The sequence below is a fragment of the Tursiops truncatus genome, chromosome 16, assembly GCF_011762595.2.
Source record: "Tursiops truncatus isolate mTurTru1 chromosome 16, mTurTru1.mat.Y, whole genome shotgun sequence".
NCBI lineage: Eukaryota > Metazoa > Chordata > Mammalia > Artiodactyla > Delphinidae > Tursiops > Tursiops truncatus.
The window spans coordinates 78,195,283-78,212,309 of record NC_047049.1 but is presented as its reverse complement, the minus strand read 5'-3'; the positions used below and the strand labels follow the sequence as shown (position 1 = coordinate 78,212,309).

The 17,027-nt window shown below is 50.1% G+C and overlaps 1 protein-coding gene across 3 annotated transcripts; it reads right to left on the bottom strand.

Moving 5' to 3' along the window:
- Positions 1-4,190: 4,190 nt before the first annotated feature.
- Positions 4,191-16,288, bottom strand: IRF2BP2 (interferon regulatory factor 2 binding protein 2). 3 transcript variants are annotated; one of them, XR_004522426.2, is made up of 3 exons: positions 14,208-16,288; positions 12,705-13,598; positions 4,191-8,628 (listed from the first exon to the last, which is right to left on the bottom strand). XR_004522426.2 is itself a non-coding variant. In XM_033841552.2 (2 exons), the coding sequence occupies exons 1-2, from the start codon at positions 15,268-15,270 to the stop codon at positions 12,883-12,885; spliced, it is 1,779 nt and encodes a 592-aa protein (XP_033697443.1). In that variant the 5' UTR covers positions 15,271-16,288; the 3' UTR covers positions 9,982-12,882. The 3 variants fall into 3 exon arrangements, 2 of the variants coding, with proteins under 2 accessions (XP_033697443.1, XP_033697444.1); XM_033841552.2 differs by lacking the exon at positions 4,191-8,628 and having other exon boundaries at positions 9,982-13,598; XM_033841553.2 differs by lacking the exon at positions 4,191-8,628 and having other exon boundaries at positions 9,982-13,598; positions 14,256-16,283.
- Between the last annotated feature and the right edge of the window lie 739 nt (positions 16,289-17,027).

The window sequence follows — 17,027 nt, the reverse complement described above, 5'->3', positions numbered from 1 at the left end:
AAAACTTAGGAAGTGACCGTGATGTGTCACTGTGTGTCAGCTCGGCTAGGCCGTGGTACCCACTTGTTTGGTCACGTGGAAGGTAGGTCACCCACAGGTTCTCCCAGTCTAGATGTTGCTGTGAAGGTATGTTTTGGATATGATTAACATTTAAGTCAGTAGACTTTGAGTCAAGCAGATTGCTCTTCATACTGTGGGTGGGCCTCATCTAATCAGTTGAAGGCCTTAAGAGCAAAGACTGAGGTTTCCTGAAGGAGGAATTCTCAAGACAACAACAAAGAAACTCTGCCCGGGTTTCTGCCTGCAGATTTCAGACTCAAGACTGCAACATCAAGTCTTTCATGAAATTCCAGCCTGCTGGCCTGCTCTAAGATTTTGGACTTGCCAGTACCCATAACTGTGTGAGGCAATTTATTAAAATCTATCTCTCTCTATCTATCTATCATCTATCTCTCATCTACCATATATATCACAGAAGCAATAGGATATATATGCTGTTTCTCTGAAAAACCCTAACACAATGGCGTAAGACTTTTCACTAGGGTGGGTCAACCACCGGTTCAGCTGATATGGTGGCAAAGTCTGATCTGAGAAATGATGGCAGGGAGCCTTTAGGCTCTGAAAGTCTCAGGCACCATCTAGCAAGTGGTTGGCCCCATGGAGCCCAATAAGGTAACAGAGTCTCAGCAGGTGAGGACAGCATGATGACAGAGAGCCTGGAGCAGAAAGCCATCCTTCAGGAGATGCTGGGGAGGAAACCAGGCAAGGAGCAGAGTCCTTACCACTGCACTGGGGCTTAAACAAATCTCCAGCCCTAGAGGAGGCCTGGGGCGAGGGGCAGGACAGCCAAGTAGAACTTAAGGGTAAGACCAAGGCAGAGCCCGGTCCCACGGACTTGGCCAACACAGGCCAAGAAAGGGAGGGAGTAGCTGAGTGCTGTGACCTAGGGACCGTGGAGTCATCTAGAAGCCTTCCCTAGGGGCAGTGGTCCTACGACAGGGCAGGGAAGGAGACTCAGGGAGTCACATGGGAACTCAGTGGTACTAGGGGATCCTGGGGCTGGGAGAGGCACCCAGAAGTTCTTCATGCCTGGATATTTTGGGGGACTGGGGTCGACGGGGTCGAGCCTTCGTGGTGGGACCCAGTGCCCAGGGCAGAGGAGTGCCAGTGCCTCCTCCTCTATGCAGCCCTCACCCCTTACCCCTCTCTCCCTGTAGAGTGAACACGCCTCCCCAAAGCTGCCACGATGACTTATAAATACGTTCATTATGGCTCAGGGAAAACAGAGCGGCCGGGCAGCAGCTCCCATATGAACGATCCCACGTGAAATCTTTAGCCCACAATGAAATAAGACACTTAGTTGAACACGCCCCCTTCACAGCACCTTATATTTTAGTACCGGGGTACTCCAGTCTCTTGTCAGATCTGCCCAAAGGAGTTAGCCTCCTTAAGTGTCTGAACGCAGACTTCTCTGTTTCTTGTGGTCTTCCTGTGGTGACCAGACGGAAGGGCAGCTCACTCTCAGGCCCTCCCAGCCTTGCCAAAAAGAGTTTGCATTTCTTCTGTCTCCTTTGACCTCCTGGCTTCCACTGTGGACCTCACGGCACACCCAAACACAGCATTTCTGCAAGGCAGCGTGCAAATATGACCCAGTGACTTGTAACTGCGTCAAAGCTAGGAGAACTTGCTTCTAGAAAAGGCTGCATCCTTAGGACAAGCTTGGGATTTGGGAGAACAGTCTTGGATAAACACTTTACAGATGGTCAGAGAAAAGTTAATCGGTGGAGCTGTCTGGAAACTGGTCTCAGTCTTGATATTTTTATAAATTATATGTAAGGGGAAGTAAGTCCCTGACTTCATGACTCAGGTAAAGCTTCTATGGGTAGGGAAATCCCAAGTTAAACAGTAAAAGTCGGCATTTTTATGTGACTTTAGCGCTTACAGCACATGTTCACGTGCACAGTTCTACACTGTAGGTATTAGGAATCCCTCCATACCGTGGTGTGGTGAGTGGTATACACATTTAGTTAATTTAGGGTAAAACTGGCCTTAGCCCTTGCTGCTAGAGAGGAACGTAACCAGAACCGAAGCATTCTCAGATGTCTCCAAGCCAATCTCTCTCTCTGGCCCCTAGAACATGGTGGCCTTCCTTTGCCCTCTCCCTCAGGGCCAAGGATGGATGGGGCTGGCAGAAGCTAGGCAGAGGGGAGCCCTGCAGAATTGCAATGGAAGCCTGAAGGGCAGAGTTTGCAGGCACAAGAAGGGACAACGGCTGGAAATCCATTCCCATCAGGGGTGATGGGGGAGGGTTCCATGGAGTGGGGGCTTGGATAGAGAACTCTGGAGTTTGGGGGGTGGTGTAAATAGGCATTTAAAGAAGGGCTCTCAGAGGGATTCCATCCATAGAGGACCCATGGGGAAGACCTAAGGGTGAGGTCTCAGGTGTTGGCTGAGGGATGAGCGGATAAGGTGATCACCCTACCCTCCCTCTGATGCTTCCTGTTTGGGGTAATTAGACTCTATTATGTGACCATCCCAAGGAGACTTTTTTTTAAACTGATTATTCTATTTATTTATTTATTTTTGGCTGCATTGGGTCTTCGCTGCTGCGCGCGGGTTTTCTCTAGTTGCAGCAAGCGGGGACTACTCTTCGTTGCGGTGCGTGGGCTTCTCATTGCGGTGGCTTCTCTTGTTGCAGAGCACAGGCTCTAGGCACGCGGGCTTCAGTAGTTGTGGCACACAGGCTCAGTAGTTGTGGTGCACGGGCTTAGTTGCTCTGTAGCATGTGGGATCTTCCCGGACCAGGGCTCGAACCCATGTCCCCTGCACTGGCAGGCGGATTCTTAACCACTGCGCCACCAGGGAAGTCCCATCGAAGCTCTCAATTCTTGCACACACAATCTCTTTTCCTTGATTGCTTGTGATTCATGTCGTCCACCTAATTCCACTGAAGTCTTCAAACCCTCAGCAAATACGCAGACCAATGATGCTCAGCTCAGTCTGGTCACGGGGTGACACTCAACTCAGGCAATGTTGGTCGCAGAGACATTGAATGAGTTCCTTCCAGGGCTACAAAGTTCATGATCACCGAACTATCTTACTTACGGATCTAAAGGCCCGTGTACAGAAAAGTGTGATTTACATGGATATGAAATGATTTTTTTTTACAAATCCAACAGTTTTTCTGAGGTCAGAGTTCAATGAAGGTGTTCTTTTATTTTTCATCATACATCATTTTTATTTATTTATTTAATTTATTTATTTTTGGCTGCATTGGGTCTTCGTTGCTGCGCGCGGGCTTTCTCTAGCCGAGGCGAGCGGGGGCTTCTCTTCCTTGTGGTGCGCAGGCTTCTCATTGCGGTGGCTTCTCTTGTTGTGGAGCACAGGCTCTAGGCGGTCGGGTTTCCGTAGTTGTGGCACATGGACTCAGTAGTTGTGGCTTGTGGGCTCTAGAGTGCGGGCTCAGTAGTTGTGGCACACGGGCTTAGTTGCTCCGTGGCATGTGGGATCTTCCCGGACCAGGGCTCAAACCCATGCCCCCTGCATTGGCAGGCGGATTCTTAACCACTGCGCCACCAGGGAAGCCCCCATCATATTTATTGATTGATTATTTTAAAAGAACACAATAGGCTCCATCGTATCCTCACTCCCCCAGCCCTCCCCTCGCCCCCCAACCCCCAGGCCCACCACCCGCCCACCTGCCACCAGTCACACAAATACCGTTCTTGCTTTTAAAGCCATAAATGGACTGAGGTAAACCATTTTGGTGGTTTTCAGGTAGGTTGACCCTTCAGTAAATGAATCTGAGCATAGAACCCTTTAAGGAAGATATTCATTTCCTTTATGTGTGGTCTATAATTTTATTTCATTTTATTTTCAGTAGAATGATATATCCCCCAAGGTGATGATAACTTCACAAATCATCTGATACTAAGCTGATACACATCCAGTGGGTGTCCCAGGTACAGGACTCTGGCCTGGGAGACGATGTGTCTTCTATGATGACAGCAGGGGGAGCCCCTTCTCGCCGTCATTTCAATGCTGTTTGCCATGACCCCCTTTCATGTAATAACTGAGAGTCTATATTTTTAGTGGTACACATTCACTGCGCCAAGCACCTAATGCGTAACTCACACACCCAGTGCTTTCTCATGTCCGGCTGATAGATGAAGAACCAAAATGCTATCATAGAGATTGTCCAGTTTAATTCCTGAGCCCCTTCTGAGGTAAGTACATGGTAATGTTTTTTCTCAATAATTGCAAAATAGAAACACAACATTAATTGAATTACGTGAAATGATCACACAAAGCCCAAGGATATCTGGAGACTTCCTGACCTTTATTCCAGTGTTTTTGTGTATCTGGGAAAGAACTGGACAATTCTGAGGTGTGTTTTCATAAAAACTTGAATTTGCATCTCTCAGCAGAGTTCCCTCTCAGAGATCTTTGTGAAGGAGCAGAGCAGCGCTGACTACGGCGCGCTTGAATCAAGACAAACAGGCTTGAGCAGGAGGAACCTCTTAGGCATCGAATTTCAACCTGAAACGGCTTCCAGGTTCCTCGATAAAATACATAAGGAGTGGACTGTTTTGTATGATTTCCATCTCAAGCTTCTAAAATGGTTTTTGTGCCTGTTATCTGGAAAGAAAAATATGTTGATGAAGAAAGTCTTTTAGTAGGGTTGCGTCTAGGTATTCTTAAGCCTGGAGCAAAGCTTTATTTTTTTTTAGCTTCCTGTCCATGTACTGCAATCACTTTTTAAACAATGACTGAAACTGTTATACAACTCTTAGACCTCAGTGAAGTTCCTAGGCTTGTGCTCCGAGACTGGTAATAAACGTCATTTTGTTAAAAGGACAGGGGTCATGACTGTGATTATTATTATTATTTTTGGAGCTATTACTGCAGAGTATTAAATTCAATAATTAACAAAAATTATAAGTTAATTAATTGGGTGGCATTTCAAGGGCTCAAGAGTAAGTACTGTGATGAGAGAAAAACTTTTTTTTCTCTAACTGAAAACTTTCTCTCTGAAAAGGCAACTGCCTTTCAGGCAGTCAGCTGTTACAGTACTTTACTTGACTTGGTAGTACCCATAGGGGCACGTCCTGAGGTTTGCTTAATAAATATTGGGGTTGGCCAAAAAGTTCGTTCGGGTTTTTCCGACCCTCTGCTGGAAACCCCGAACGAACTTTTTGGCCACCCCCTACATTTTTATTAACACGCACGGTGTTATCAGAATGCTTCCTGCTAAGACAGATGCCCCTTAAGCATGACTGTTTACTCCACCAGCATGGAATATTTGCCTTATTATAGCCACAGTCTTTAAAAAAAAAAAAAAGCAGCATCATGATTTCCAAAAAGGGAGTGACATTTGGGGCAGCTATAGTCATGCGCCATCTCCAACTTAAGACAATCCACCTAGTACAGCCTGGCCCGCGCCTGGGACCCTTGCAGGCGGCAGGCACGGCTGTTGCTGACGCGCGTTTGATCTTTTCTGGGCAGCCGAAGGCTCGCCGCACCCCTGAGCTGGCTCCCGGGTCCTGCTGGCTCCTCGCCCAGCAGAAGCCAGGTCTTTTACTTTATTTGGTCCACCACGCGGTGACCGTCCCGGGAGCGCGGCGGCGGCGACGCACGGGGCACTCGCGCCCGCACATTCCTCCCGGGAACGCCGGCGGGGGGCGCGGGGGATCAGGCTCGGCCGGGCCCAGGTTCCCCTCTAATTATAGCCGCGGCAGCTGGCGTGCTGGCGGACCTGACCCTCGGGGCCAGGGTGGGCCGCGTCTCACCCAACGGCTGGTCGGCCGAGTGGGCGCGGGTTGGGCGCGCCGCCGCCGCTTCCGGGCCAGGCCCCGCCCCTCCCCGGCCCCGCCCCCGGCCCGGCCCGCCGCGGGGTCGCGCGGCTCCACGTGCGTAGATCGCGGCGTGGGGAGCTGGCGCAGCGCTGTCCAGTGCGGCCCGGGGAAAAGTTCTAGAATACATAAATACGGGCGCGGCGTGAGTCACGGTTCCGCGCTGGAAACCACAGCAAGGTTTCCTCGTGGTCGAAGGCCTTTACGCAGGCGGCTGGAGAGTCAGGGAGCCTCCTCCCCTTTCCTTCCCCTCGAGTAAACAGGGATTGGCAGAGCTGGCGGCTGTTTTCTTCCTTTTAAAAAACGCCATGCTGAGCAACAATAAAAAGTAAAAAAAGAAAAAGCTACAATTTGACAGTGCTGACCCCAGGCCCCATCTTTTCAACCGGTCTGTTGATTCGAATGAAGATAATGGTGTCCCGCGGCCGCTTTTCGTGTGTGATGGTTTCATGCTGGGCGTAATGAAAGCGCTTTGACTGTAGGATTGTGTACCTGTATCAGAATCCTACCAAAGTTCTGGATGTAAGTTCTAGGAAGGGACTCAGTTCTCTATGTAAGAATTTAGCTCTGACTATACTTTCCAAACTCCTGGAAGGAAACCAACTCGTGGTTAACTCTTGTTAGTATCGTGCCCTTCGTCAAGCAAACACACTCCCTACCTGCGGCATTGACTCTAGGCTCCAAGGAAGCTGGGGGCTATGGCCTCTCAGCTGTTCAAAGCCTACAATGCTGTGCCTACTTAATAGGTGTTAAATAATAACAGAAACAGTCCATATGGTGCTTGTTAAGAGTATTCCAAAACTTCCCTAATGACTGTGACCCTCCTGTGAAATTCTGATTTCAGTTGTATATGGGGTACAATAAATCTTTATCTTTTATCACCAAAAAAAAGGCTAATCGAATTGCTGTTTGGAGGCCGGAATAACAACATGGGGTAGGAGGCCAGAGCCCGGGTTAAGGCGCGCAGCAGCCTTTTTCTGCTTTGCAGCTCTCTCAGGCTGCGGAGAACATGAAAGGCGCAAGGCCAAGGCTGTGTAAAGAAATGCTGATTTATTCAGTCCTAGACAATCCCTACTCCTACATTTCACTTCTCTGCACAACTCTTACTGGTATGGTTAATATTTTAAAATCCTACAATAAAAGAAAATAAAGCTCAGTAATTTTGAGCTTAAAAATAATGAGTTACAAAAAATCTTTCCATACATTAAAATAAATCAGGCCTTTAGCTCCGGGGAAATGTTGTTTCAGGACTTTTGTTTTTCCTGGCGAGGTAGCCACATGTACAGTGTCAAATATTCTACTTGCACTGTCACAGGAAAGCTGTTTTCTAAATGGCAGAGAAATACACAGTGACCTAAATATTTATCTGCTAAAGTTGCTACCTGAGCACCTGCACAACAAAACATGACTCATTTGTTGCGCAAGATGCCCGTCCCCTCATGGGCGTCTTTATGTTACTGGCTGGTAATGATACAAAGAGTGAAATGGCAATTTTGCTAAGTAAAAGTGGTAAGTGATGAAATCTACAGATTATATAACGGTTCATTTTCCCCAAAATATAAACTATATTTAGAAATATTGAAATGTGACGTATTACTCTATATAGGATGTCTTATCTGAGCATCAAGGGCTTCTGGAAGAGGTTCTTTATAGATTATGCAATACAGCTTCTAAAGCTCATTCAAAGGATGAGATCAACCTGTGCACTGATGCTTGCAAGTGAAACTAGGAATCCCGTAGTCTAGTCTCCAGACTTTATCTGACCTAGGAGAAAATTCATCTCCTAGAAGATTTTCAAGGCTGACTTTTGTGATAAGTTTTACGTGCACAGAAGACTTGCTATACTATGATTTTTAGTTTTAAAGGGCTATTCTACATTTTTTTCAAAGCAATGTTTAAGATTGTATTATAGTAGAAACTGTTTATACCGTTCTAATAAGATGGGGTTCTATTAAGGAAACTTTACCCCATCGTTTTTCAGATTGAAAGACCAGCTTTAAGACCCAATGTCTAAATGATTTGCCTATGGTATACTTTTTGCCCTAAAATACTTTTCCTGTGGCTTGCATGGATTGTTTTCTTTTGCTCAGCCCCTTATGTTGTGATAAAGACCAGTGGGGATGTAGAGTTCATATTCTATAATTAAAAAAAACAGTAAGTTACACCTCAAATTAACAAACGTATTTTAAAATCAAGCATTTTAAGCTGTATTGACATGGGGAAGGAGCCAGTTAACAACTGATGAGTTAAAACAAATTTCACTGTTAAACTGAGTATAAATGGTTCTGTTAATGGTAAATTAGGATAGTGTGGATATCCCTAATTATGGGTTTATCTGGGATTAATAGAGAAATCCACATATAATCCGTAAATCCAGTCATTTTCTATCTTCCAACCTCTTAAGTAATTTACAAATTGACTTTCTGTATATTTTTGTGCCTTTTAAATTACTGTGAGGGGTTCCTAACTTCTGAGGAAAATGCAGGCTGTCAACAGAAACAGCAACAAGGCATCTAGGTAGTTGACAACCTGGGAAGTCACACCCATAATTTTTATTTAGTTGTAACCAATTGTATTGTAATCAATACTATTGCTGTCAGAGGCCTAACCAGTGGCACTGAAAGAGTTAAACTGCGCGCGCGCGCACACACACACGCACACACACACACTCCATTTCTAGAACCCCAGATGATGCAGCAGGTGAATCTGTATCCCATTCATTGGTGCCGCTGCCCTTGGTCTGTGACAGAGGAAAGGCGTGTCTTCTCACTGTTCCCTATGAAGAAAAGGCAAGCAAATGAGGGTGACTCAGTACTTCCAGTGGCCTACACACGACTGAACATTTTTCTGAATGATTCCACGTATACACTTTGGAATCAGGAAGAGAAACATTTTACTCTTCACTAACCAAATAAAACCATCTATAAATCAAATGCAAAACAACTTTGAGTAAAGAGGGACTTAAAAGTCTAGGAATTAAAAGGAGCTCCGTGTTTTCCCTTCAACTTTTTCCCAGCTTTGGGGAATAAACAAAGACATCTGCCACATCAAGGGTCTGGTTTGTTTGGTTTTTTTTAACTGAAAACTGAATGCAATCATTAAAGTTTACTTTGAAATTTTAAAAATGACTTCTGCAAGCTGCACTAGTTTAAATTTCACTAAAAATAAAATTTAGCATCTTTAAGACTAAGAGTTTAACATTTCTTTTAAGCTAATTATTGAATGAAACATCATGTGTATTATCGTCTATAAATAACTTACTAAGGACACTGTTTCCTGAAAACTGCCTTAAACAGGCTAATTCAAAAATCATTAAACTATATACAGTGATGGGCTCCCCAAGTTACTGGGCCACCTCTAATGAAAATACATTCAACTACGCATAAACTCTTGCTGTTTAATTTAAAACACCTAGTAAGTCTATGTGTACCTTTATCTTAAAACTATAAGTTTCACAAGTTCCTTTCATAGAGAAGTCTGCCAAGCCACTGATCAACAAGAAGAGAAAGAGCTGCAAACAACCAGGAAATTTCTTCCTACGTGATAGCAGACAGGAGTTTGAAAAAGGATCTCAGTGCATTCCACCTTTTATCTGCGTTTATAAATTTAAGGTTTCAGGGCTTCAATGAAGCTCACACATGGCTTTGGCTCTGACTTTTATTCCAAAGCTTTCCAAAAGGTAGGCTTTTTTTTTTTTCTCTCTTTTGTCTTCAGTGCATTTCCTCTGGCCCAACATGGCTGTTTTAGTCCACGGCTTTCCAAAGGGCAGCTCCGTGTCTTGACAGTCTTTTCAATGTCGTCACTATCTTCCCCTTCCAATCTACTATTGCAGAATGGCTGGCTGGACTGCAAGTTGAAAAGTAAACAAGTGCTTTCTGGCTGTACTTTGTTCAGCTCTTCTCGTTATCTGCTTCCCCTATCCAGTTGCCCTTTCCCCAGTCCCTAGCACTTTTTTTTCCCTTCCATCAGTTGCCTTTTTGTTCCATGTCTTTTTATCTCCTGCTATTCTCCTGCCGTTCCAGTCAAACCTCAACCCCAAACCCACACATCCTTTGGTCTCATTGCCACTAGTGATTAAAACAGCCACTCTAAGCTTACTTTCAACAATTAAAAAAGGCCTCAGAAAATGTTCAGTGCTCCCAATTTTATTTTTATTTAATGCTAAAAGTTAAAGGAAAAAAAAGGTACTGTAAATCTGACAAATGACAGAATGCAGGTGATATTTCCATAGCGTGATTTTAAAATAGAATAATGTTGATATCTGAGATTACACTCACTTCAGTTGACATGAGTTTCATCATATATAGAAAAAGTATCACCTTCAACTTAAAAAAAAAAAAGTAAAGGTTAAAAGGTGGCACACTTTTAAAATACTTGGTGGCCAAGGAAAGGTATCTAGTAAAAGTTGTAAACCATGTGTACGTTCTCATAACTTTTAACGTGAGGCCACATGAAAGACAGTACATCTGTTAAATTCTATAAATTGTTAAAGCAAAAAAGTGAAAGCTTCAACACCCCATCCCCTAATATTCTGAGTATTAAAAGCACAGCTGAAATATTAGGATTTGAAATCTGATACTGCCCATGTACAGTAAGTAGCTTTCTGACATCTTATCCAGCTGTGGAGAATCTCTGCACTGTCATCAGGTACAACAAAGGATCAAACCCATGTCCCAGTGTTAACTTTTCAACTTAAGAGAATGCCAGAGATATAACCCATATCAACACTTCCCAGCTGCAAGCCTTCTAACGAAGGCCACCCAAGGGCCAGTCGGACTCTCATTTTTTAATAGGAGTAAACAACACACGGCCCTTTAACGCTGTTTAAATTTCTCCCTTAAAACAGCAGCACAGAGATACCATAGGTGGTCTTTTCCACAGCTGGATAGACTTATTCAAAACAGCAGGATGGTTCTTTACTAATCTTTTTGGAAAGCTTATCTGTATTAAGAATGCAAAACATACAGATAGCTACCACAAATTAGGTCAAATGACTGATCAACTTGTAACATCTATGAGGTCAAATTCCAGTTTATAATAAAGTGCCTAGATACGCATTTATACAACAGACCATAATAAGCTGAATTCTTTACAAATGTCTTTATGGGCATGTAAGATTGACTGTGTTTCTGCACGTGTGCATTTACATAAGAGAACCCAGTCTGCTCTGAGTCACAGATACTCCAATTAAAAAAAAAAGTGTAACAACAAACTGGTTAATCATGCAAGTCTGTTTGCAATATAACAATGACGGGTAACATGAATTTGCACAGCATTAATAGGTGCGCTCATTAAAAACACCATGAAAGAAATACTGTATTTGGTGCAGTATCTGATTTTCAAGTGTTAATAACTCGACCATTAAAAAATATTTGAGCAATTTAAAAATGAAACACAAAAACATAACTGAAGAAGGATCCAAAGTGGGTAACAATCTATATTTTCAAATTAAAATAAAAGCTCGCTTGGGAACGATACACAGAAGTTGTAGTAGACCTCGAAGCCAATGATTCAGCCTAATTAGAGGGCCAAGTTACAAACACCTGAACATGAAAGGATTTAGAGTAGTGTTCCTGTCAATGTTAAATCATAACAGCACAGAAGAAAAACCAGTATCACTGTGAGACAACTATTTCTAATAACTGATGATTTATTGGTTTAAAAAATCTCACTTTACTGATGCAAAACAGTAATCAAAAGAAATTAGTTTACAAAACGTTTCTAAAAATAGTTTGAGAAGTGGGGCCTGTCTATTATGTAAAACCCTTTCTTTAATTTTCGCCAGTTTATCGTTTTTGTCCAGAAGAACAGTATTATTCACTTGGTATTTCAAACACATGTAAGAAGGAAATTACAGGTTTCCTCCACCCCCATTTGGGCTGTCACTGATATGCCCACGGGCAGTCCTGGCAGCACCCTGCGCTGTTACTGTCATTGTACCATACTGTATTTAGCACTCACTACAAACAGGGTGTAGGTGATCATATCAACAGCAATGGGGCTACAGGTAAATGATAAAACAACAAAACACAAAACAGAAACGAAACCAATCCCACAATCTCCAAGTTCACCTGGACTGTAACGTCTCTTTCCACTCTCTTCAAAGGAAAACGACCACAGCCAACGACAGACAGGAGTGCTCCAGGGTGTTTCGAAAGATCAAGTGGCGCTGCAGAGCCAGGCTCCACGCAAAGATGGCAGTGCCACTTGTCCTCACCACCATCCGTTATCACTGCCTTGAGTCACTGGATTGTGTATTATGCAACCGACTAGCATGCAGCATTGTAATCTTACAACTGATCACATGGGCAGTGAACAGTGGTCAACTTTGCCTTAAAACAAACAAAAAAAATCCCCCCCACCCCCAGTCCTGAAAATCTCTCAGCAGCAACTCTCAGGCAGTCATCAACAGCCCAACAACTGAACTTTAAGAACAAAATCCAAACGCGAGAAAGATTCAAAATCGGTTTCCTGTTACTCTCAAAGGACAACGTTTGGGGGGAAACTTAGTGACATTTCCCCGTGGCATATGCCCACTTCACAACAGTGCCCCTTTCGCTCATTTCCGTTCCTTCTCCACCACTTGGCCTCCAGCCTGAGAAAGGGGCCAGCAATAAGGAATAACAGACAGTAAGGCAATCTTACGACGTCAGAAAATGTATTTGGCTTTTTTTTTTCTTTTTAAAATAAGTGCATACAAATACAGCTAGAAGCGTTTCTGATTTGCCAAGTGCTCTAAAAAAGCAGCGCAAGTCACAGCCTACATTGAACGGTAACTGTCACCAGGATAATAAAGCACAGATATATGCTAATAACGTTAACAAAAGAAAAAATGCTTTTATAAGTACATACCTTTTGTCGTCAAAAAAAAAAATAGAAACACAATGTATTCAAAAAAATCAAAATTATACAGCCATGTTTATGAAGTCTACATTTCCCTTGTCTTGGATATATATATATGTGAAGATATATACACAATTCAAGCAGTTTTAGTTAAGGGTAATCATTGGGTTTTTCTGAAACCGGAAAGTCACGAGTCTCTCTCTTTTTTCACTTTCACATCTCCAGCAAGGATGGTTGCAATTTCCCCTTGCATGAAGGCCCAGGGGACATTGGAGCCCACAAGGGGGCATTTTTCCCCACTGGGACAATAGACCTCGCCACTGGCTCCCTGCTGTTTGATGCTTTGTCTGGAGCAAGGGAAGCAGAACTTGTGCGAAGGGACCGACGGGCACTGCACAAAGTGGGTGTCCTCCAGCCGCTCGTGGCAGAGGGTGCAGCACAGCGGGGCGCTGGCCGCCAGCGAGGAGTCCGGGAGGCTGGCGGGGTGCACTGGCTCCAGTCCTCCTGTGCTGCCTGCCCCCTGGCCCCCCACCTCTCGGGGGCCCAGCCTTCTCTGGTTCATAGAGGACGGAGAGGGTGGGCTGCAGCTGTTCCTCCTGGTGGTGGAGTGCACCTGGTTGGCATCTTTTGAGGCATGACTACCCCCCGCATTGTCTGCTACCAAGATTAGGGCTGCCATGGGGGACTGGCCGTTCTGGGCCGCTTCAGGCGGTGTGGTCCGGTTGGAATGAGGTGAGGCAGTGGGGGGAGGTGGAGACACAAAAGAGGATGTAGGAGTAATGGGGATCTTGAGCCCTTCTGTGGACGTGGACAGCCACGGCTGTGCCTCTCCATTGATCTTAGGGGGCCCGACTTCACCTTCTGGTTCTGGAGAAGGCTTCCTTTTCCTTGCTGTTCTTGCAACTGGAAGAACAAAGACATAAGAGGGAAAAAAACGGACGTAAATGGACGTACACTGAAAAGGATCTTTTTTTTCTAACACATAACAAAACTCCCCGAAGAATTTCTCTTCTCTAAAAGCTGGTACCTAAAAACTCATAAGAGTTTCAAGAGCACGTGCAACTTAAACCACTTAGACTGACGGGGCTCTGAGGCAGCCTAGCAGTTTAAAAAAAAAAAAAGCCACAGAAAATGGCCCCGACAGCGCTGTTTTCCCACAGGCCTGCCTGTCCCCAGACTGCACTGTGCACCTGACGGTTAACGTCCCCCCACCCCCGCGCCACGCACACACAGGTTAAAAGGTGACTGGTGCCCTCCTGCTCGCATCCAGGAATGTGCTAGGAAAGGAAAGCCCTGTGTCGCTGCCTATCAGCCCGTCTGACTCATCTCTGTTATGCTGCTTCAGCACAGGAACACGTTGCCACTAAGCACTGGTTCCGCCTCGGGCAGATCAGGAAGTTGGGTGTTTGTTGTTTCTGGGCCGGGGGAGAACGGCGAATGGGAAGAGCACCCCTCCTTGGCTCTCCGTCCCCGACTCGCCCCTAGACCCCCTCACTCCACAGCCGCCCCTACCTGCTTTAGACCCGTTGGCCCCGTTGGCCTCGAAACCCAACAACCTGCCTGCAGTCAGGGCCGGCTCCTTCTTAAACTTGCTCTCGAAGGGCCCCGAGTGGCCGTGCTGGTGCAGCGCCAGCAGCGTGTCTCGCACGGTCTTGGGCCGGTTGACCCAGTCCTGCTCGCCGGGCCCGCGGCCTTTGCCCGCGCCCTCGGTGCCCAGATCGGCCGCCCCGGCCCCCGAGGACAGGCTGTCGGCCGGGCCGCGGTGCGAGCCCGCCGGCGGCTGCTTCTCCTTAGCCGCCGCCTCGCGCTGCTCGTGCTCCGCGGCCGCGCCGCTCGACACGGACGCCGGCCGCTTGTGGGCGCCTAGTTCGGCGGGCTGCGCCGAGCCCAGGCCGGTGGCCGCGGCCCCCGACACGGCGGCCAGCGAGGCGGCGGCGCGGCCGCCCAGGCCGAGCGCAGCGGGCAGCGGCGTGGCCGAGCCGTTCATGAGCGGCACCAGGGTGGGCGGCACGGCGTGGCCGCGCCGCGGGTTCGGGCTCTGGCGGTTCAGCTCGGGCGGCTCCTCCAGCTTGGAGAAGCCGTTGGGCACCAGGATGCCGTTCACGGGCGGCGGCTGCGGCGTCGGCGGCTGGGCCAGGCTCGCGGCCGGGCGGCTACCGCCAAAGTCGGAGCCCAGGCGCGGAGGCCGCTCGGCCGCGGCGGCCGCCAGGGGGTAGCGCTCCAGGGCCTGCGGGGCGCGCGGGGCGGCCTCGGGGCCGCCGTGGCCGAGCGGCGGCGGCTGTTGCTGCTGCTGCTGCAGGAGGAGGTCCTTGGCCGAGAGAGGCGGCGGCTTGGCGGCGGCCGGGGCCGCGGCGCCGGGCGGGGAGCGGCCCTCCGGGAAGCAGCCGTGTGCCCGCTTGAGCTGCCGCGCCGTCTCGATGACGAACTCGACGCGGTCGGCGCCCTCGTAGTTGACGCAGCCACGGCACACGGGCTCAGTGAAGTCCCAGATCATGGCCCAAGGCATGCGGGGCAGGTCACACAAGTAGCACGACTGCCGCCGGGACGCGGCCGCCACCGCCACCGCCGCGGCCATGTCCGAGGAGCCCGCGGCGCCGGAGGAGGAGGAGGCGGAGGAGGAGGAGGGGGGGGCGCCGCCGCTCCCCGCCGGCACCACGCGCGCCCTCCTCCCCCCCCAACCCCGCGTCTCTCCCACCAGCGGCGGCGGCGGCGGCGGCGGCCGCACAGGCGGCGGCGGCAAAGCCCGCGAAGGCTCGGCGCCCGCGCAGCGCCCCCGGTGCACGAGGGGCGGCGGGCGCTGGGCGAGGGGCTGCAGCCGCGGCAGCACGTCCCCCCGACCTGCGCGGGCGCGGGCGGACGGCGGGGCGGCGCGGCGCGGCGGGCGCTGCGGCTGCGGCTCGGCCGGGGCCGCGGCGGGCCTCCAGACCGGGGCGAACACGGGCCGCGCGGGCGCGGGGGAGCGCAGCAGGTCGCGGCGGCGGCCGGCTCGAAGTGCGGGGCGGGGGGCGGGGAGGCCGGGGGGGCGGGGGGCGGGGGGCGGCCGCCGGGGCAGGCTCAGCCCGAGCGGCGGGGCATGCCGCGCCGGGGCGGCGGCGGCGGCCGGGCGGCGCGGAGCTCGGGCGCGGCGCGGGCCACGGGTCGCTCCGCTGCTCTCTCACAGCTCCTGGCGTCGCCGCTCTCCAGCGCCCGCGTCAGCGCCCAACCCGCCTCAGCTCCGCCGCCGCCGTCGCTGCTGCTGCTGCCGCCGCGGCCGCTCCACTTCTACAGACTTGATTCTTCGACAGCCTCGCAAGGCGCCTGCGCGGGCCCCCTCCCCTCGCGCGCGCGCCCGCCCTCCCCCGCGCCCTCCCCCTCCCCCCGCCGGAGATCGAGCGCTGCCGGGAGAGCCGGCTCTGCGGCGCCCGCCTGCCCGCCAGGCAGCGCCGCGGCCCGTGTCCCCGACGTGAACGCGTGGCTGGCAGGGCTTGCCTTCCTCCACCCGCTCGGCTACCTCGACTCTTCGGGCCGAGTTCCCCCCCCTTCAGTTCCGTTTGGGACAAACCGTGCTAAAACTCATGTTTTGAAAAACAGGCCACTTTGTAACTTGGTTTTGTCTGTAATCTCTCGCATAGGGGCTTTTAAATCAAGCGTGGTTCACATTTTTTACGGAGCTTTATTTATTTGAACTCTTCGATAAGGGCTTTTACACTCGCATGTGTCTTGGGAAGGACACAGGCGCCGCCGGTTCCCTGAAGTTTTCCTAAGAGAAGGGTGTGTGCCCGCAAGCGTAGGACCGCGTCCGCTCGCCGTTTCCCGGAGCCTTTCCGGGAGGGAGCGGGAGCGGGAGCGCCGCGCGATTGGGCCCTCGCAAACACCGAGTCTTCCCCTCGGCCCTCGACCCGCCCTGCCGCGCGAGGGTCCCTGCTGCCCGGCTCAGGTCCGCGCGGCGGGCGCGTGACGTGGGCGCGGGGCCGCGGCCGCGTGCGCCGCCGTCTCCGAGTGCGCACGCTCCGCGCGGACGTGACTCGGCGCCGCTGGCACTGGCGGCCCCATTGAACGAATGCACATTCCAGGGATCCAGGGTCAGCGGCCCGCGCGGTCGCGTCACCGCGCAGGCTCCGCCCCCCTGCCCGCGACACTGGGGCTCCAGGCCCCGCCCCCGGGGCCAACCTCGGACTCGAGGCGGCGCTGGGCGCGGGCACGAGCCACTGTGCGGTCCGCGCCCACCGTGGGGCTGAGCCGCTGGCTGGCCGGCGAGGGTTGCGGGGCCCCGGCCGTTCGCGGGCTTCCTCGGCCTGGCGGTGGGGCAGGGGCGGCCTGGCGCCCACCGCGCAGCCCAGGCTGGGCTTGGGT

Coding starts and splice junctions, on each gene's coding strand:
- IRF2BP2 (XM_033841552.2), bottom strand. CDS start 15,270: ATGGCCGCGGCGGTGGCGGTGGCGGCCGCGTCCCGGCGGCAGTCGTGC. Junction 13,599..14,207: donor GGCCAACGGGTCTAAAGCAG/GTAGGGGCGGCT, acceptor TTGTTCTTCCAG/TTGCAAGAACAGCAAGGAAA.